The sequence below is a fragment of the Tyto alba genome, unplaced genomic scaffold (assembly GCF_018691265.1).
Source record: "Tyto alba isolate M040663 unplaced genomic scaffold, T.alba_DEE_v4.0 Super-Scaffold_42, whole genome shotgun sequence".
Taxonomy (NCBI): domain Eukaryota; kingdom Metazoa; phylum Chordata; class Aves; order Strigiformes; family Tytonidae; genus Tyto; species Tyto alba.
This window is the reverse complement of record NW_024881318.1, coordinates 12,923,350-12,942,011: the sequence shown is the minus strand read 5'-3', so window position 1 is coordinate 12,942,011 and position 18,662 is coordinate 12,923,350. Positions and strand designations below refer to the sequence as shown.

The 18,662-nt window shown below is 49.2% G+C and overlaps 2 protein-coding genes across 2 annotated transcripts in view; one reads left to right on the top strand and one right to left on the bottom strand.

Annotated features, from left to right (window-relative positions):
- The window catches only part of UBAP2 (ubiquitin associated protein 2), a 113,405-nt gene extending 112,317 nt beyond the window's left edge, over nt 1–1,088 (top strand). Inside the window, 1 exon segment of the mRNA XM_042804735.1 lies at nt 909–1,088. Within this exon segment, the coding sequence (XP_042660669.1) occupies nt 909–1,004 (96 nt within the window). The 3' untranslated portion in view covers nt 1,005–1,088.
- A 5,639-nt stretch (nt 1,089–6,727) lies between these two features.
- The window catches only part of UBE2R2 (ubiquitin conjugating enzyme E2 R2), a 52,988-nt gene continuing 41,053 nt past the window's right edge, over nt 6,728–18,662 (bottom strand). Inside the window, exons 2-5 of the mRNA XM_033011149.2 lie at nt 18,170–18,256; nt 13,956–14,053; nt 9,523–9,657; nt 6,728–7,667 (exon numbers count right to left, since the gene is read on the bottom strand). Of these exons, the coding sequence (XP_032867040.2) occupies nt 7,448–7,667; nt 9,523–9,657; nt 13,956–14,053; nt 18,170–18,256 (540 nt within the window). The 3' untranslated portion in view covers nt 6,728–7,447. The remainder of the gene's footprint in view (nt 7,668–9,522; nt 9,658–13,955; nt 14,054–18,169; nt 18,257–18,662) is intronic.

The following is an 18,662-nucleotide window of genomic DNA, read 5'->3' as shown; positions in this document are numbered from 1 at the left end:
GGAGGCAATGGGCACAAACTGAAACACAAGAGGTTCCTCTGAACGTCAGGAAACACTTTTTTGCTGGGATGGTGACCAAGCACTGGCACAGTTTGCCCAGAGAGGTGGTGGAGTCTCCATCCTTGGAGCTGTCTGGACATGGCCCTTGGCAACTGGCTCTAGGTGACCCTGCTTGAGCAGAGGGGTTGGACAAGATACCTCGAGAGGTCCCTGCCAGCCTCAGCCAGCCCGTAGTTCTGAGAAGAGGCCATCCTGATGTGGGGCTCTGAGAAGAGGCCATCCTGATGTGGGGTGTGGAGATGGGCTGTGAGGTGCGAAGCCGAGGCAGGCGCTGCTGTTCCCTGGCTGCGGCGGGAGAGTGGGACGTGAGCACTTGTACTGGAACTCGAGGCGGGAGAGTCAAGCATCCCCTTGCAGGTTGCATGTCAGCTCTGAGTTGGTTTCATCAGCCCATGCATTTCCTTTCCTCACTATAAATATTCCCTGCAAAACCAGAGTGTTCTGCCTTAAGAGTCCAGAAGGAGGAAATTACTTCTCTCTCCAAATGTGTGACATCCCCAGCTGGTGGATCCCCGCCTCTGTCCACCTTGAGAGAGCTCCTTCACTGTCCCCAGTCCTGCTCCTCTCCGTCCTTGTGCTTGAACCTGTCTTGGGGAGGGGGAGGGCAGTGGGGCGGTGCCCCCACACTCCTGCTTGGTGTTTCGGTGGCTGCTGGTCCTGGATTGCGAGATGCAGAGATGTTGCAGGGCAGAGATGGATCCGTTCAGGGGGGAGCATCGCTGCATTGGTGGGTGTCAGGGCTGTCCCCAGGGGTGGCAGCTCTTCTGGTGACGGGAGCACTTCATCTTCCTGGGAGCACTGGTGCTATGGCAGCTGATGCCCATATCTCCTTCATTTCCGATTTGTAGGGTGGATCTGGCCAACGCAACCAACCCAGCACCATGCAGCAAAAGTCTCAGGCTACCAAAACCGCCTATGGCACTTCTCCATACTGGACAAACTAAATCTGAAACCAGGAGGGAGGAGAAAATGAAAGGAGAGGAGGAGGAGGAGGAAAAAAAAAAAAAAAAAAAAAAAAAAAGGAAAAAACAAAACAAAACAAAAACAACAAAAGAGAAGAGAAAAGAAAAAAAAATGCCGAAGCCCATTCCTGGAATTATTAGGAAAAATAACTGCTCAGCCAAACGTCTGTGCGGGGAGAACTGCAGCCAGCCAGCCATCTTCTGTGTGACTCGCCCGCTTCCTCTTTGAGTTGCTGTTGTATGTAATATATTTATGTATGTATTTGTAAATGTAATAGAGCCTAAATGTGGTTTTCTGCATCTTGCAGCCTGTTTTATTTTCTTTGTAGGAAAACTAATTATTCGTTTCCCATCTGCACCAGGGCATCCTTCCTTGTTTTTTAAAGCTCTATGGGCATTGTAACTCTGTCACAGACAAACTATGCCATTTTTTTTGGAGCTGGAGCCCATTTATTTAATGCAGTTCTAAATTCAGGCAAATAAGGAGGCCTGTCCCCCAAAAAAAGCAAATCAAGATGTGTTTTGTTGGTTTGATTTCTGCCCTCAGCCCCCAGTATAGCTGTTACTTTAAAGAAAAAAAAAAAAAAAGGAAGAAAAAAAATGTTTTGTGGGCCTTCCCCTTTCTTTCATGTCCCCCCTCCCTCCTGCTATGTAAGATGAACTCTCATGGGCAGTTTGGTCACTGTGGCCCTGAGCTGCAGCCTCACCTTTTTATTTTTAAATTTTAGAATAATAATAAAAAAAAAAAAAAAGACAGGGTTTTATTTGTGTTTGGGGTTGTTTGGTTGTTTTTTTTTTTTTGTTTGTTTGTTTGTTTGTTTGTTTGTTTCTCTAGCAAGAGACTTTGGATGGCTCAGTGTGTCCTGGAACCTCCTTTGCATCATTAAAGGCAAAAACTATGTAGCGGTTTCTTAAATAAAAGTATAAGCTGTGTCTTGTACCTCTTTTTGCCGTGAGCCACGCTGCCCAGGAAAGCCAGAGCTACTGGATGGAAACTTCACTTGTCCCTCCCCACTTTTTTTAAAACAAAGACCCCGGAGGCAACTCCTGGTCCTTCTTGTCCTGCACCAGTGCAGTGGATGTTTTAGGAGTTTTATTTCTTTTTAGCCCTTCCTCCACCTAATAAAGATCTGAGCGTGTCCCTGGTGTTTGTCTGCATTGTCAAAGGCTCGGGGAGCAGTTTTGCCTTCGCAGCCCGTCCCTTTCCGCCTGCTGCTGCGACAACAGCTGAGCTGGGAGGGTGAGTGCAGCCGACGGGTCTGCGGGGGATGCCGAACGCCGTGTGTCGGCGGTGAGTGCCCCTCGGTGCTCAGAGAGCTCGCAGGCACCTGGGCAGCGCCCTGCCTGCTGCCACAAGCATCACCTCGCTGCCTTTGCTGTCTGTCCTCCGGCGTCTTGCTCGGGAGTCCCCGCGGCACGGCCGGGGGAGGCGAGGAGGGAGCGCGGCCGCAGCGCTGCCCTCCCTCGCTTCGCCCGCGAGGTCGATGGCCTCGCCGGGGAGGAAGGTTCGGTGGTGATGGTTCCTGCCCGGGCTCATCCCGCGCAGCAGAGGTGGGTAGGTGTGGAGCCATCTGTGTTCACACAGCAGGCAAGGGCCTTGTTTGTACTTCCCAGTTCTGTTCCAAGACCCACAAGGAGAGAAGGAAAAAAAAAAAAAAAAAAATCTGTTTCTACCCTGAGAACCACTTTACCTTCTTAGAATCATACTTTGATCAACACTCGGGTCCTGTGGGATCCAGCTGGCTTAGGGGAAGTCAGTGTGATGCCCAGCCCCCCGTACCTTGGAGCAGCACATGAACTGCCCTGGCCTTCCTAGTCCCCAGCTCAACTTTTGACACTGAACTTCAGCAGCTGCTCCGAGGCCTTGGCAGCTGCTGTCCCACTGCCCCAGGCTTTGGGGCCGGAATGTCAAAGAAGGCAAAACTGTTCCTGCAGGCTGGGGCCTTGGGGTCAGCTCGTGCAAGGGCCGCACCAGCAGCTGAGCCCACAGGGCTCACAGCCGTGGCACCTCATTCACTCGTGTTCAGAGCTGCTGCTTCACTCCAGCTAGGCTTTGAAAAACAAACTTCCTTTTCCCACACGTAGTTTCTTGTTTATAGAAAGCCACTGCTGCCTCACAGGCGCAGGTCAGTCTTTGCTTGTGTGTCAGGGCCCAGAAGCGGTGGCAAAAGGCAACAGAGAGTTTGTGCCAGCGCGCCGCAGCACCCTGAGCCCCAGGTTTGGTGCAGAGCCGCTGCAAGGGAGACGCCCACAAGGACTTCACCCAGTGCTTCTCCCCTGTCCCCAGCAGCACACCGTCCGTCCTCAGCCGTGGCTGTGGGCACAGAAGCAGCGCTGCCATGCCTGGAGGCAAGGGCCCTCCTCTTCCCCAGTGCAAGGCAGCAAAGGCATCTCCAGCACCTTCCCAGCTGCCCCAGGGTGCTGCCCGCCAGCAGCACTGCAGTCAGCTGCAGGCAGTCTCCTCTCCAGGTGACCCTAAACAGGATCTTTTCCCATTGCCTTATGCTGTTGGTTCCAGCAGGGCTCTCCTGCAGCAATCTCCTCTCCAACCTCCTGGTCCACAGTCTGATGGTAAAGCCAAGGCAGCTCAGCTGCACCTGGCCATCAAGGAAAGGAGGGGGGAAAAAAAAAAAAAAAAAAAACAAACAAACTCTGTGCAAGTGGCTGTTGGGTTTACACGGTGCAGGGTGGGCTGGAGAGGTTGTCCTGCCTTTGGTACCACACCTTCTGCTGGGTGAAGCAGCTCTGGGCAGCCCAGTGCCATAGGAGCCAGGCAGGAGGTACAAGCCAGCCTGATCCCAGTCAGCACAGACAGCACCATCGCGCTCAGTCCTGCTCCCCGGTACAGAAACTCTGGGAGCGCAGCCCTGACATGCCATCACCATTCCTCCAGCACAGCTGTGAAGCCGAAGCACTCAGGCCACAACCACGTTTGACTCAGCAGTTGCTGCGCCGCAAACGATGCCAAGTGCAGCGAGTGCAACTCCTGTACACTTGTCCTGATAATTTTAGCTCAACTGCAGCTGTGAGGCACTGCAGAAGCAAACTTCTTCACTCTTGAGCTTGCAGGGAACGGCACTGGCCAGGCAGGACAAGCACCCTGAGGGGCTGGCAGCAATGCCCTCAATTCCTCTGCCAGTCTGATGCATCAGGTCAAAGCTCCCTGCCCCAGCAAGGAGCCTCCCGCCTTGTCTGAGCGCTCTGCCCCTACCCTGCCCGCAGCTCTGCCCCCACTCCCAAGCCCCTGCTGCAGTCCCATGAGAGCATAAACCATCTTCCCCTAGGTCTCCCTCTGCCTGACTTCAGAAGACTAATTACCAGAGCGAAGCCCGAGGCCAGGTACTTCTCTTAACCAGTTCATTCTTTAGTCTTGGGTTCAGGCAGGCAGCTTTCAAAGAGCAGCACTGTTTTATTTATGTGTATGTATAGGCATTGATGCTGGAGCAGCACCGAACTTGTGAGTAGCTGTTCTCCAAAGCTTTAAGTAATCCATGCAAATAAACAAGCTCAATTAACAGGGAAGTAAGAGTACAGGGATATTGTCATTTCACATTTTTATTAGTAGACAGATGTGCAGAAAAGACAAAATATAACTACTGAAGGGGGAGACAACACAAAAATGCATCAGTTAATTCTTTCTGGTAAATTATACTGAAGAAAAAAAGGAAAACAGCTGGGATTTCAGCTAAGAAAACTACTAAGAAATCTAGTGTACCCTGCTGGTTTCAGAATGGTTGAAAACTGCATTTGAAGGGGCTATGTAGTTGCAAATGTAAACGCTAGTAGTATTGGCTGAGACATGAGAAAAGGGTTAAGAAAAAAACCAGAATACACAGATCAGGTAAACATTTTTCTGCAATCTCTTAAATAGTTTCAAAAAACCCTCATACTTCAGTTTGTATCTCAAAGAAAGGAAACCAGCAAGTCAACAAGCAATGACACTGCACAGGACAGCAGGGAAGAGAAATCAGTCTGGTTTATGTAGGAGCTCTCAAAATAGGTTGCTTTTTACCTTTAAAAAAAGGTAACAGAAGAGTCATGGTAATGCATCTTACAACATCAAGCTTGAAAATACAAGTCACTGGAAAGTATACAGTGAAGACGGTCAAAAGTACACAGGAAATCCTGAAAGATGCAGTATCCTCATTTCAAACCAAGTCATCAACACAGCCAGCATTGCCATAGTCTGCTCCTTCACCCCAAAACAGATCCCCAAAAGCTGGAGGTTGGTGTCCCTGTCCCAGGACATCCCCAAGACCAGTGCGGTGGCCAGGAGGCACAGGGACCCATTCGCCAACGCTGGCACTGCCCCTGCAGGGCTGGGGCGAAGCTGGGGGGGGCCCCACGCCATCACTAGATGCAGGGGAACCCCCACTGCTGGCTCCAAAAAGCACCAGGGGCTGAGGGGAACATGCAAGCAGGAGGGCAGACCACCGCGGGGAGCACTGGGGGACAAGGCATCACCACTTCGGGCTGCCTTTACTCCGCCGGGGGCCGAGGGGTGCACCGCTAGCACACCCTGGGGCAGAGGGGCAGGGACTGTCCCTGCTGCAGCAAATCCCAGGCAGGCAGCATTGCGAAAACACATCTGCCTTGCTCACTTCAGAGCCCCACCAGCCTTCTCCCCTCCTCCCTCCTCCCGGCAGCACGCCTGGAGCTTGCCGGGGCTCATCCCCACCCCTCGCCCGGGACGAAGCCACTGAGCTGACCGCAGAACAAAGTCTACTCCCAACAAAGCACCCCCTTGAGGGACCGCAGCTGGTGACGTACCATTGGAAACCCTGAGATAGACAAAGGGGAGGCATGAAGAAATGCCCAAGCCTGCAGCTCTTGCCGGGGAAACCACCTCTGTACCCGTGGGAATGGAGGGTCTCGCCCGAGCAGGGCCAGCAGCGCCTCAGAGCTGCTCCTGCGGGTGCCAGGGCAGGGGGGCAGGAGGGCAGGGCTGGCTGCCCACCCAGGGAGCATGCGAGACGGGAATTCCAGCCACCGCAGCACAGCCGAGAACGTGAGCAGCGAGCTGCAAGGGGGTGAGGATGCCGAGAGACTGAGGGAGGGGGTTCTGCAGGCACGAGCATGCAGGATCACACCTGCCCAGGAGGGAAGGCCCTAAGCTCCGCCACGAGCTCCCAAAAACATGCAGGAGGACAAGCTCAGTGCGCCAGCTGAAGCATGCTGCTAAATAGCCCATCAAACCCTGCCGCTGGCCTTCTCTTCCAGCCCAAAAGCACTGTGTGCTTCCTCTTGTGGGGCTGCACATGCTCAGCCATGCCCCAGCCAGGCAGGGAAGGGCCCAGCACGCATCCCTCCCCTCTGCCACAGCAGGCACAGGGAAATCCTGGCCACCCCAAAACCAGCTTTGACTTCTACCCACCCCACCAGAGCCCGTGGGGTTATAGCAGGGCTGCATTTACCAGCACATGACCTACATAAGCAACAGAAAAAAAGGCTCTGGACTTGGGCTGCAGGAATCAAGAGCTGCTAGCAAGCACTGGGGGAGGAGGCTATCAGTGTCTCCCGCTGTCAGAAAGAAATGCAGGATGAATGCTGGCCCGCTGGGCAGCGGAATGCATGTCGGTTCTCCTTCCTCCAGAGAGGGGCAGCTGGCAGCAGATTTCGGCAACATGGCTAAACTGAACTTTTTCAACCCCAAACTGGACTGGGAAAAAAAAAAAAAAAAAAAAAAGCAACGCAGGGCTCAGTTGTACAGACATGAAGTGTTAAGTGTTTATTTTAGGGTTCATATCACGACCCTTTTTCAGAGACAAAGCTGATTGTGCCCTCTGGGGCTCCAGGAGCCAACTATTCAACTTGAGCAGGCTGAAAAGGAATACTGTACCTTTCAGTGACATCCCATCAAGCTCAACACACAGTAGCTTTACACTCTCCGCCCCACACCTTATAAAGGAAAAGCCACCACCACAAGGCTAAACGAATGTACACACGCTATTATTGTAAATGGAGCAGCTAAACCTTGGCAATTTGCTTTGTGTGGATTTTTTTTTTCTTCCCAGCAAATGCAGTACTTGAGCTCCCAAACACCCAGCTTCTGATGGGTTTGTTCCAGCTTTAAATACATTAAACATCTCAATGCAAGACTGCATTTAATTCAAGAATCTAAACGCGAGCAAACCTGTTGTGCTGTGAGCGTTTTGTAGAGAAGTGAAAAGGGGAGTTTCTTTCTTAAAAAGAAATAATACAGTGATGAAAGGGTTAAGAATGCAAGAATTCAGACATTCTGTGGAGGGTCTCTAAGAGGTCCATAAAAAAGGAGCAAACAGATCCATACAACAGGAGACAGCAGGAGACAAAAAGTTTTTTTTTGATCCCCCCCCACACACTTTTTTGCTGGACTGCTGCTAGGTTACCGCTGCTCCCTTCTGGCCTGAGTTGGCAGGGCAGTACAGGGGCATAGAGGGAGCAGGTCACGACTCCTCATTGCCAGAATCGTCATCATCGTAACAGTCGGCATCCTCCTCCTCCTCGTCTTCATCATCAATGTCATCATCGTACAAGTCGTCGTAAAGCAAATCTGAACTGTTGTCATTGGAAGGCACTTTAGTTTTGATGCAGTACTCTGCCAGTGTAGTGGGGACCTTCACACCATCCTTCTCTGCCTCGGCTTTGGTAGCCAAAACCTGTTTCCTGCGGGGAGGATGACACAGCAACGTGAGTGGGGCCCGGTGCCAGCAGCAGCGTGGCTCAACTCCCCACCTCCCGGCAGCCCCAGCCCAGCCCTCCTGGCAGCCCAGGCGGGAGAGATGATGTTTGGCTGAAGCAACACATGCAGATTCAGTTCCCACAGCCCCAGGCTTGGGAGCACTCCAAGGGTGTTTACAGCACACACGCTCCCAGCAACACGTGAAACCAGTCACCCTGCAGGACTCCGCACCAGAGACCTGACGGCGCTCAGAACAAACTTTATGACATTTGCTAGGCGAGGGATGCTCAGGGATTTCCTACGACGACTTAGCGGCCCCACCACTGATGACTCTGCCCCGGAGTGCTCGTAAGTGCAACTCCCACACACATTTGGCATCTCCGAGCTCCCAGCGGAGGGCAACAGCAGTTGAAGAAGGTGGATGCACCCCGAGACACAGCCGTAACCCCGGCGCTGCCCGAGGCTGGCAGAAGACAAGTGTTTCCCGTCACCCCGGGACAGGCTCTGGCTGCTGCCTCCCGGCAGCACTCAGGCTGTCAGCCCTCGCTGGCCTGTGCTGCCTCCCAGCAGGGCGGGGAGCAGGCAGCAGCCTGCCCCTTCACCCCCGCCCGCCTGCTTGTCACTCTGCCACAAGCTGTGGCTCCATCCGGCTCCGCTGAAGCCACGGGAGCTGGAGGGGGCTAGGATAACCTCCCGGCGAGGCTCTTCGCGCAGACTGACTGCCCTGTGTAGCTCCAACCAGGCGCGTACCCTGCACGCCCAGCCAACGGAGTTGGTGGCCGTGGCTCTGCCCCAGGCAAGCGGTCCCACCGCAGTACGGGCTGCCCGTCCACTGCTCTACACCAACCCCGGCTCAAGTTTACAGCATCTCCTCGCAGCCCCTGATAAACCATGAACTTCTCAGCAAGGGGCAGTGAAGACTGAACAGTGCTTCCAGCCCATCAAACCCAGATTTGCAAGCTCTTACCAAATCCTGCTGATACTCCTTTGAATCGGAGGGACAAGATTATGATTCATGAGTGCATTAAGCACGGAATTAGCAGGATGTCCTGGTTGGGGCTGGACTAGAGTTCCTGTTTGTTTTAGTAGCTGGAGGAGCTGCAGCCCCCTGAGACCCCAGGGGCTCCCCAGGCCCCAGTGCCCTCACCTGTGTGCGGGGGTGGGGGGAGCACAGCTGGAGGGCTGGGCCCTGATTGGCCGATAGTCCATGTCATGTGACACTGTGCTTACTATATAAAGGCAGGAGAGGGCCGGGAGTGTGGCCGTGGGGCCTTGGTGTTGGGGATCACCGGCCAGGGGCAGGGTGTTGTACATTACCTGCTGATACTGCTGTCAGCGTATTGTTCTGTCACTGTTACTAAACTGTTTTTACCTCAACCCGCGAGTCTCCCTTTGCCCCTCCGGTTCCCTCCCCGTTCCCAAGTGGGGGGAGGGTGGGTGAGCGGCTGCGGGGCGTTTAGCCGCTGACCGGGCTCAAACCACGACACAGGACGCAGTCAGTTTTAATTACATCCCAAGCAATGTGGGCAGTGCTCAAAGGCAAGCAGGGCCTTCCACTGGGATTTACTAACAGCCAATAGGTTTTGCAGAGCTTCATGCCAGATTAGTCTGAAAATGAACAATTTAAAGACAGATCATCCCAGTCCTCATATTCCATACGTTTTCACTGCTTCTGTGTGCTGAAAATCCTAGACAGACCAGAAACTTAGACTTGGAATAAGGTGGTAAAATTCATTTCTGAAGAAGCAACCACAGCGAGAAGCTGGTTTCAGCAAATTCTGCCAGCAGCCTGTTTTACAGGGTTCAAAGCAGCACAGCATCACACATGGCAAAGCTTACCTTATGATTTCAGCATACTCCTTGTCTTTTCCTTTACTGTCCCTCCATTTCCTGAACATGACTGATGCATCCACATTGGCAGGAGAGAACGTATTGGGCTCATTAAGCAAAGAGATTACACTCAGTAGGATAGTCCTGAAAAAGGTAACCACAACAGCAGAGTCAGAGCTAGCACATTCACAGATTCTGGATGTCCACTACTTCTTTAACTGATGCATCAGAAACTTGTTTAAAATCAAAACTTAAGCTAATGATAACTAAGGATAATATCTGAAGTGAGAAAAGATTATTATGAACTTCAGACCCCAGCCATCAGTGTAGGGACGGTGACGGAATACAAACCTCAAGGATCTGATCTGACTAGAGACTGTGCAGGTGCTTGTGATGAGGCAGCAGACAAAGCTGGGTTCAGAACAGAATTCAGCTTGTCTACATCACCCATGAAAGGTGCAGGGCTGGAAACCTGCTTCATGAGCCTGTTCCTGGTGACATGCAGCCTCCCAGCAGAAAGCCAGGCTCTCTGCCTGCCCTGTGTAGGGAGAAGGACCACTACAACCCAAGGCTATGGGATGAGGCTGCACTTGCTTCCTCTGCCCCACCTGGTGTACAGAAGTGGAAGCTGTAGGCAGGTCTCTCCTCAGCTCGTGCATCACTAAAGCTGAGCACAGCAAGAGAAAGACAGTGCAGAAGTTTTTCAATACCCAGGCAAGCCACCAAGGACCCAGCAGGCTTTAGCTGCTGGTGCTCAGCAAAGCCAGGCATGTAACCCCCCGCAGACAGACAGCCTTCCTGGATTTCTAGCAGCAGTACAGAGTTAGCTGCCCTGCACTGCTGGCAAACACCACTTCCCTCACCCAGACCCTTCTCCTGCATTTCCAACACTTCATGCCACATCAGAGGTTCAGCCCTTTGATCCTCACAAAACTCAACAGCAAGTCCCATCCAGCAGCTGTACACACCAGCTACCTGGCTGTAGCTACTGTTGCAATAGCTTCACCTGTCTGAGGTGATCCTGCAGGCAACAGCTTTTGATTTAATTGGAAGGGAAGAACAACATACAAGGAATAGGGCTTGAAATACAGCAGTACATAGCAACTGCTTTGCAGCCCGTGATTAAAGGACACCACATCCCCAGCTGTACTTGCATTGATTTAGGGGCACATTCAGAGCAGCACATGCTGAACACATCTATCAGACTGTATGTCTGGGATAGAATTCCAGGAAATGCTTGCCCACACTGGGGCAGCATGGGAAGAGCTGCAGCCCGTGGGAAGGACTCACGCAGGAGAAAGCTCATGGAGGACTGTCCCTGTGGGAGGGACCCCACGCTGGAGCAGGGGAGAATTCGAGGGGTCCTCTGCCTGAGGAGGAAGGAGTGGCAGGACTGGCCATAGGGAAGAAGGGAGGGGTAGGGGGAAGGTGTTTTTAAGATCTGGTAACGCTCCTCACTGTCTTACCCTGTCTGTTAAGTGTTGTTAGTGTTTGAATTAAAAGGATGTTCTCTTTTTTTCTTCCCCTAATGAGTCTGTCTTTTGCCCAGGACCATAATGCATGAGTCATCCTTCCCTGTTATTATCTTGATTCTTGAGCCTTTTGCTTTATTTTCTCCTTCCCATTCCTGAGTGGAAGGGGTCAGTGAACAGCTCTGTGGTGCTCAGATGCCCTCTAGGCTCAAACCAGGACAAGCTATCAGGAAAGTCTTGTACAATTTATTTTCCAAATTACATAATTCAGTAGGAAAAGAAAAGCAGTTCTTGAAATAAAAGCCTATCTGGTCAGACTGGAATGATGGGCACACAAGAGAAACTGCTTTCTATTTCATTTCAAGAACTCATTTTAAAGCCTTTGATTCTCAGGAACCAGGCTGTAAATCCAGCACGTCAACTGCAGCATCACTGCAGCAGCTTTACTGGAGAGCAAGCAAAGTCTAGGGAAGGCTGAGGACAGGAATTCATGTCTGGATTTAGCATCTGCTCTACCACACTTACATCAACGGAGTGAGGAGAAGCTGATTTCCACTGTGGTGTCCCAGACTCCAAAGTCATGGCAAAGCTACTTAAACGCACCAAGGCAACTATTAGAGGTGAGGCTCTCTGTACTCTTTCTTCCCAACCAGTGCATTAGATCAGCTGCATCACTGCTGATACCGTAAAGAGCTGGAGAGTCTGCTCTGACCCAAACCCTGCTACGGTGGGTAAACAAGTAAAGTACAGTAACAAGGATTCCAGCACGTGGGATCTGACAGGACCAAAACCATGAAAAAAGGTTCAACCACATGGGACTGAAAACAGCCTCAGCATCAGATACAACCTGCACTGGACTGGATATAGACTGACCCTCTGCACCACTGACAGAGATCTGTTTCTCTCAGGCAAGGCTGTTCTAGCACGTTGTTTCACACAAGCTGACTGCATGAAGAGTGGAGATCTCAATCCTGCCTTCTGCTTTCTTACATCCCCCCATTCTAGGGAACAGGGAGCTGCTTTAAGTGTTTACAGCGCTGTTGTCTTCAGAGTGACTCCCTCTACATCCCTTTACCAGCAGAGGCTCAAAGGAAACAGGCCAGTTAAGTGTGTTTTTCTATCCATGCATCAACAGAAGGCTCAGACACAGATGAATTCCACCCAAAATAGACATTATGTAGACTGGCTGGTGCTCCCAACCAGTACATACTGTTATATACCTTGATGAAAAAGGATATCTTTTTTTTTATTCTAGCTGCTATTCACATTGTAGCCTCTCAGATCCACCTTTAGAGATAGGTATAGATTTGTCCTAGCACATTATTGGTCTCCAGTATAAAGTCAGAACTTTTGTCTTAGACTGTACTGACAATCATGTTAGTGCAATGAGGCTGCAGAAACTGTCTACATTTTAGGCAGCCAAAAAAAAAGCCAACAAAAATGGGCATCCTCAGGAAACCAAGCAATAGGGAGATAGGGCATCATCTATCTTCACAAGATACAGATGTACCAACGTCATGAATACTGTGCTCAGTTTGTGCACCTCAAAGGACAGACACCTTCACCCTCCCAGGGGAGATAGGAGATATGGAAAAGGGCAACTAAAATTATCAAAAAGCCTCAATTCTAAGCTCTGCCACCACTTCCTCAACTCTATGGGACTCAGTATGAGAAGAAAAGCAGTATTCTCTGCCACACAGACCACAGCTGCATTCCTTCACATCTTGATGGATGTTTCCATATTTACTTATACCTGCCTCATCTAGCTCCAAGTGATGGGAAAGCCCATATCATCCGTGTTCAAAACAATTCATGAGCATGCTTGACACCATTAGAGATGGAAGCACAGGAGCTCTCGAAGTCGAAGAATGACATTCCCCCCCTCCAGACACTTCGGCCAGTCACTGTAAGTAAACTGTCAACACTCCCACAGGATTTACAAAATTCAGCAGCTGCAGAGAAGCCCTGTGTTACACAGGCAGCTCATTACAAGCATGCTCCCCTCCCACACCTCCAGCCCTGCTGCTCCTGCCCGACACTCTGGAGCCTTACAAAGCCAGGTGGGACCCCAGCAGGATGCACTTCCATCGCCACTTGGCCCAGCGGGTGATGCTGGTAGCAGGCTAGCAGTTAAGGACAAGTTTTATTTCCTTTGATAGAGCTGAGGAATGATTTCTCCCCAGATGTCACACTTAAACCCAACACATTCCAAGAGTAAGCACCAAAAACTGCACCATGGTAAGGGAGAACAGAAATCAGAGAACTAGCACCATGAAAAGTTTCATGTCAATTTTTAGGGTTGTATATAATGAAATACTCAAAATGTGTGTGCAGTAAGCAATTAATGCCCAAAGCTGTTTCCGAACCATGAGTTAAGGCTTGTCACCTAGTCAGTTCTTTATTGGCAGTGTCTTGTAATGAGAATGAACTTCAGCTGGTGTTTCAAAAAAAATGAGATGTTAGTTTTGAATGCCTCTGGTATTTAGTGATCCTTCAGTTTCTCTGGCAGGAAGAAAACTACCTGGTTGACTGCTCAATAAAGGACACTGCAGGACAGGAGATGGAAACAAACACTGGAAGGCAAACAGTAGGCAGGATTGTATACAAAGTTATTCCCTCCTGGGCCTGAATACTCAAAAATGTTCTTTTTCACTAGTGGTATCTTGGAGGAGTTTTTAAAACCTGTGTGTAGAGTAACATGGTCTGGGAAAGGCGAACACTTGAAATAATTTGCTTTAAGAGCATGAAACCCTGTGAACAGGACAGAAGGCTCCACATTTTTAGCTCAGTATCAGGACACACAGCACTCTAGTATTTTCAGACACCTTGGTAAGTCTGGTTCCCACTCAATTCAAGCCCTACAACCCCCAAAGTCTCAACTTCTGTTCCAGACCTCTCCCAGCACAGGCCTTAGTCTTGGAGAGGGGCAACAGGCCTCTGAGGTCACCATTGTACATCAAATTCAGTTACCTGACATTTTGGGTAGGGTTCCACCTCTCAGATGGCAGCTCTCCACTTTGTGGGTCATCTACAGGTGGATGCAGAATTGAAATACATACATCTCCATTCTGCAAGACAGAAACAAAAGCTGAGAATAGCCTGGTTTGAGGCAGAGGTCTGATGACTCAACTCTACCACACTGGCTATGTTCCAAGCAGTTTGACTCTTAATATGGACACCCCAAGTACCAGTAAAAATATGCAAGAACTGGAAATGGTTCTCAGTTCTTCCTGGGTCTACTCTACTTATATGCTCAAAAGGGTTAGTCTATAAATTGGTACAAAACAAATCTCAAGAGGTTTAAAGAATGTAGCAAAGCAAGCAAAAAGAGTAATAAAGTCACATAAAACTAAACTGGTCTTCAGCAAGTACTGTTACAGTGACAGAAGTGAGTTTTAGTTGCAGCAGACCCAAAGTAGGGTTAAAAAATTTTTTGTTCCCAGTGGTAGCTGAGTTAGCTACAGGGGTTTTTTCAATTGAACGGTTTAGCGCTCTACTAGCTCAGGTACAACACTACTCCGAGGACACAAGGAGGTTGAACAGATGGTGCAGGGCAGGCTTACACTGCTCTCCTAGGATACAGCTGTTGGAAATACCAGGTGAAAAAGAAGGAGATGCTCTCTGAAGGTTTCACTGAAAATCCCTTCCAGCATGCAAGAGGTAGAATATTCTGGCAGCATATGGAAGCCATACAGCCACGTAATTCTCAATCTGTTTTACTCACCAGTGTTACAGCCTGAATATAGATTTAAGGCTCCATAATGCCGACCATTTATAAACATTTTAAGAAGCCTGTAAAACCAATTCTCCATCAGCAGCAGCACTCTGACACAATTACTTCATAGCAGTGCTGCAGCAGCATTCACCACAGCTGGTATTCTCCACTGAAGTTGACCCCAGGGTTCGGTGGGGTCCCAGTGCCTTACCGCAGGATGGGGTGACGGTGTGGATGGGCCCCCAGGCCAGCCAGCAGACCCTGGCCTCTCAGGGCCCCTCTGGCTCGCTGCCCCTTGCTGGGGTGACTTACAAGTTCCTAGAGGCAGCACCTCTCCTTGGGGTGGCACGGCCTCGGCTGGCAGGCAGCGCTGTCCCCTTGTCACCCTCCTCCAAGGCACACAGGCTGATGACAGGAACAAGAGAGAAGCTGCGGATCGGTCCTGTTTGAGATTGGAGGCTGGCAGCTCCCCACACACCCGGTCTCAGCTATGTTTTGGGGACACTCCAACGCTGCCCAACGCAGAGGAGCCAGAGCACCAAGTAGTGCTGCTTGCAGCAACAGCATCTGTACCTTTGAGCCCCAGCCAGCGATCACAGCTACAGATAGCAGCAGCTCACCTGAAGGGCCTCCCAAACATTTCAGCTTGCCTTGATTAACAATGACATTTGTTTTATAGCCAAACAAAATCCTGCTTCAACACTGGAGGCTTGTGATCAGTATCCAGATTTCAGTGGCTCCCTAACCCTGCCAGGTATGCTAATCTAGCAAGCCCTCATCATTCTGAAGCAGGTTTTCATCAAGAACACAGCTACGCACAGCAGTGTAGCACCTGGAGCTGCTGAATACCCAAGCACACACTTACGTTGCTGGAACAGTTTGCCATAACAAGGCAGTTTTCTTTTTAGGACTCCAACAGGCTTGTGCAATCTAGAAATATTTTTTAATATAATTTTAAGGTGAAGTTAACCTTACTAGTGTTAGATTATGTTCACAGCCTATTATGTTTTTTATTAATAATTGTGATGAATTTACCCAGTTTTTCCTTTGACCATCTCTTGGGATGCAGTGCTGGTGGCCAGAAGAAAGCATCACAGCACTTGGCAGGGAAGTTCCTCAAGCAATCAGATCAGCAGCATGTGGACGAGCAGGTATTTGGAAATATGAAAATATAGAGGGAAGCAAGGATGTGAGAAGCTTCCCTCTTGCAACAGTCAATGTTACATGTTTGGGAATTCAAGCAGGACAGCACTGCAATAGAGTCTGGAAGGGCTAAGCAGTGCCATGGAGCCCGACAAGATCAGCACAAGGTTTTAGGGGATCAGCATAGTCAAGAAGAGAGCCCTTCCCTACATACATTTTTGAAAGATGTAAACAAGGAAGGTAGGGTATTCATTTGCCAGTGGGAAATAGCCTATACTTCTGTTAAGACTGAGAACTGTTGTGTCGTAAAAATAAAAAACAGATGAATGCAGTTTTACCAATATTCAGCTAGGTGACCCAACTAAACTTGAGACAGTGAAAACACACAAGTTACTCAAGTCTCATTGCTCAGAACTGAAACATCAGCCCCAGCCTCCCCATCCAGTCCCACCAGCAGATTCCGTAAACTGCTACTTTCTTTCATCTTCCTTACACTGAAAGTTTTGGTTTTTTTCCTCCTCCTGACAAACCCTCAAGCCTCCAGCCCTTTGGTGATTTATTCTCTGTTTCATTTGGAGTTATCCCAGTGCTCATCTTCATTGCTTAAATGTTGTTTCCAAAACAGCCTGCAAGCTGCTTCAGATTCCCTCAGCTCCAAGAAACACTGCTACGAACACAAAGTACAAAGCTGAGAGCTGGAGTATTTGAAGAGTAACCCCAAAATACACCCGTCAAGCTTTGGGTTAGTTTCTCCTCCTACCTTCAGTTGTTTCTAGAGCCAATTTCTCATCTTTCCCACCAGGATTGGGAGAGGTCCTTTCCAAGACTCGTTTTGTACATACCATTTGGTAACTATTTCCCACTTGCCTCCTGCATAAGAATTTCTGGATTCAGAATCAACATCCACAGTATGGATCTGCAGTAACCTGCAGGTCTCAAAGTTGTCTTTATTTATAGATCAAACTCCCATGTAACTGAAATAGACCCTTAAAGAGAAACATCATGCTTGGCTACTCACAAGACTCTGGGCCAAGTCTAAAACTCAAGTCAGAATACTGTCAGATGACTCGTTTCAGGATGTCTCTGCACTTAGGGCAAGACACCTGAGCATCCAGTAATTAAAGCTGGTTACTATCCCATTCTGCACTGGACTCTGGAGAGGCTTTTGGCCATTGATTATTAAGCCATCAGTGCATTTTTCACCATGACATTTGAAGCGTACTCATTCTAGGCTGGACATGTAGTAGCAACAGCTTGTTAGAAAAGGGCCTTCCAAGCCCAAGGCATCAACTGAAGCATTTTCGTTTGCAGCAAGGAAGAGAAGTGACATTCTTGTTTTGAAGTGAGTCCAAAAGAAGCCTGCAGAATCTCTCACAGGAAGACCTGTGATAAGGTGACAGAGCTGCACCAATAGGAACATTCTGAAAGCTCCTCAAACTATTCAACCAATACTGCTAGCAGGCTGACACTTGTCTAAGATATCCAAAAGTTTAGCAAGGATTTGACTGACGTCCACTAGAAGTCAAGTTTTGAGTGAAAACAGGCCTTCGACTTTCAAACACTGCAATGTGAAATTTGGTAATTTTGAACCAATTGCTTCTATATTAAATCATTCCTCTTCTAGACCTGCTATCTAGTTGTACCATCCAATCATGTTGTACATCCAATTATGGACCTGACAGCCAAAGCATTACCCTCTGAACGTGAGCCATGCATGCCCTGAGCCAAGGGCCACTTTAAACTGGCTAGCAGACAGTAAGTGCTGAGATACCTGTTCACTCTGCTCCCAGGGTGACCGGGCAGTGCATGATGACTCCTGATGCTGGACTCCAACCCAGCTCTGTTTTTTTCTGCAGTCAGAGCACCCCAAGTCCAAACCCCTTCATTTGTAGGTTGACTGCTGCAGAAGACTTCTCCATTATTTCTTGTCTCAACACACAGTTTTGTAGGATACACTCAAATTAAAGTGTACTTGAACTGAGTACAAACAACAACTAGTTGCCCAAGTGTCACAGCAGGGTACGACACCACACAACAGCTCTGATCTAAGAATCCCCTAAAATTGCCAATGCTCATGGTATGCCACTTCAGCTGGGGCTGCCTGCTGCACTTGCAGGTATGAGAACAGCTCCATCCCTGCCTACAAGAACATTACGTCCTACAATGTTAGATTTGACTGTTCAACCATGAAGCTGACATTAACACAAACAGCTAACCACTTTAGTTACAGGTGGGGACATTTAGTACCTTCAATACTTCCAGAAATTTAAGGAAGTAGAAAGCCTTCTCACATGCCTGAGAAAAAGTTATCTAAAAATCACCTTACCTCATAAATGTTGGGGTGCCACATTTTGGTCAGGAATCTGAAGGTAGGTGGTGAATATGGATAGTCGATAGGAAATTTAATATGAGCCTGGAAAAAAGCAATATATTTTAGTTACAAAACAACAACAACAAAAAAAGACATCAACAAGCAACTATTACAATGAAAAGTTGGAAAAAACTATTTCAATTAAGACCATTAAATTACTCATTTTATACACCAGTACCCATGTGGCCCCACAGTATAACTCCACCCAATTTCTTAAGAGCAAAACACCAACTAAACAAGAAAAATCTAAACACCAGGACTGACCTGGACTGATAATGCTCAGAAAACAAGCAAAAGGCATCTACCATGTCCTAAGTCAAGAAACAAAATCCAACAACTTGTTAAACAGGGTAAGATAGATTTGAAAAGCTGGAACTCAAGATACTACTGCTGCTTTTCTGGGTTCAGAAGCAGGCTAAAAATTTTTGCAAATGTGAAGACCTGTTTT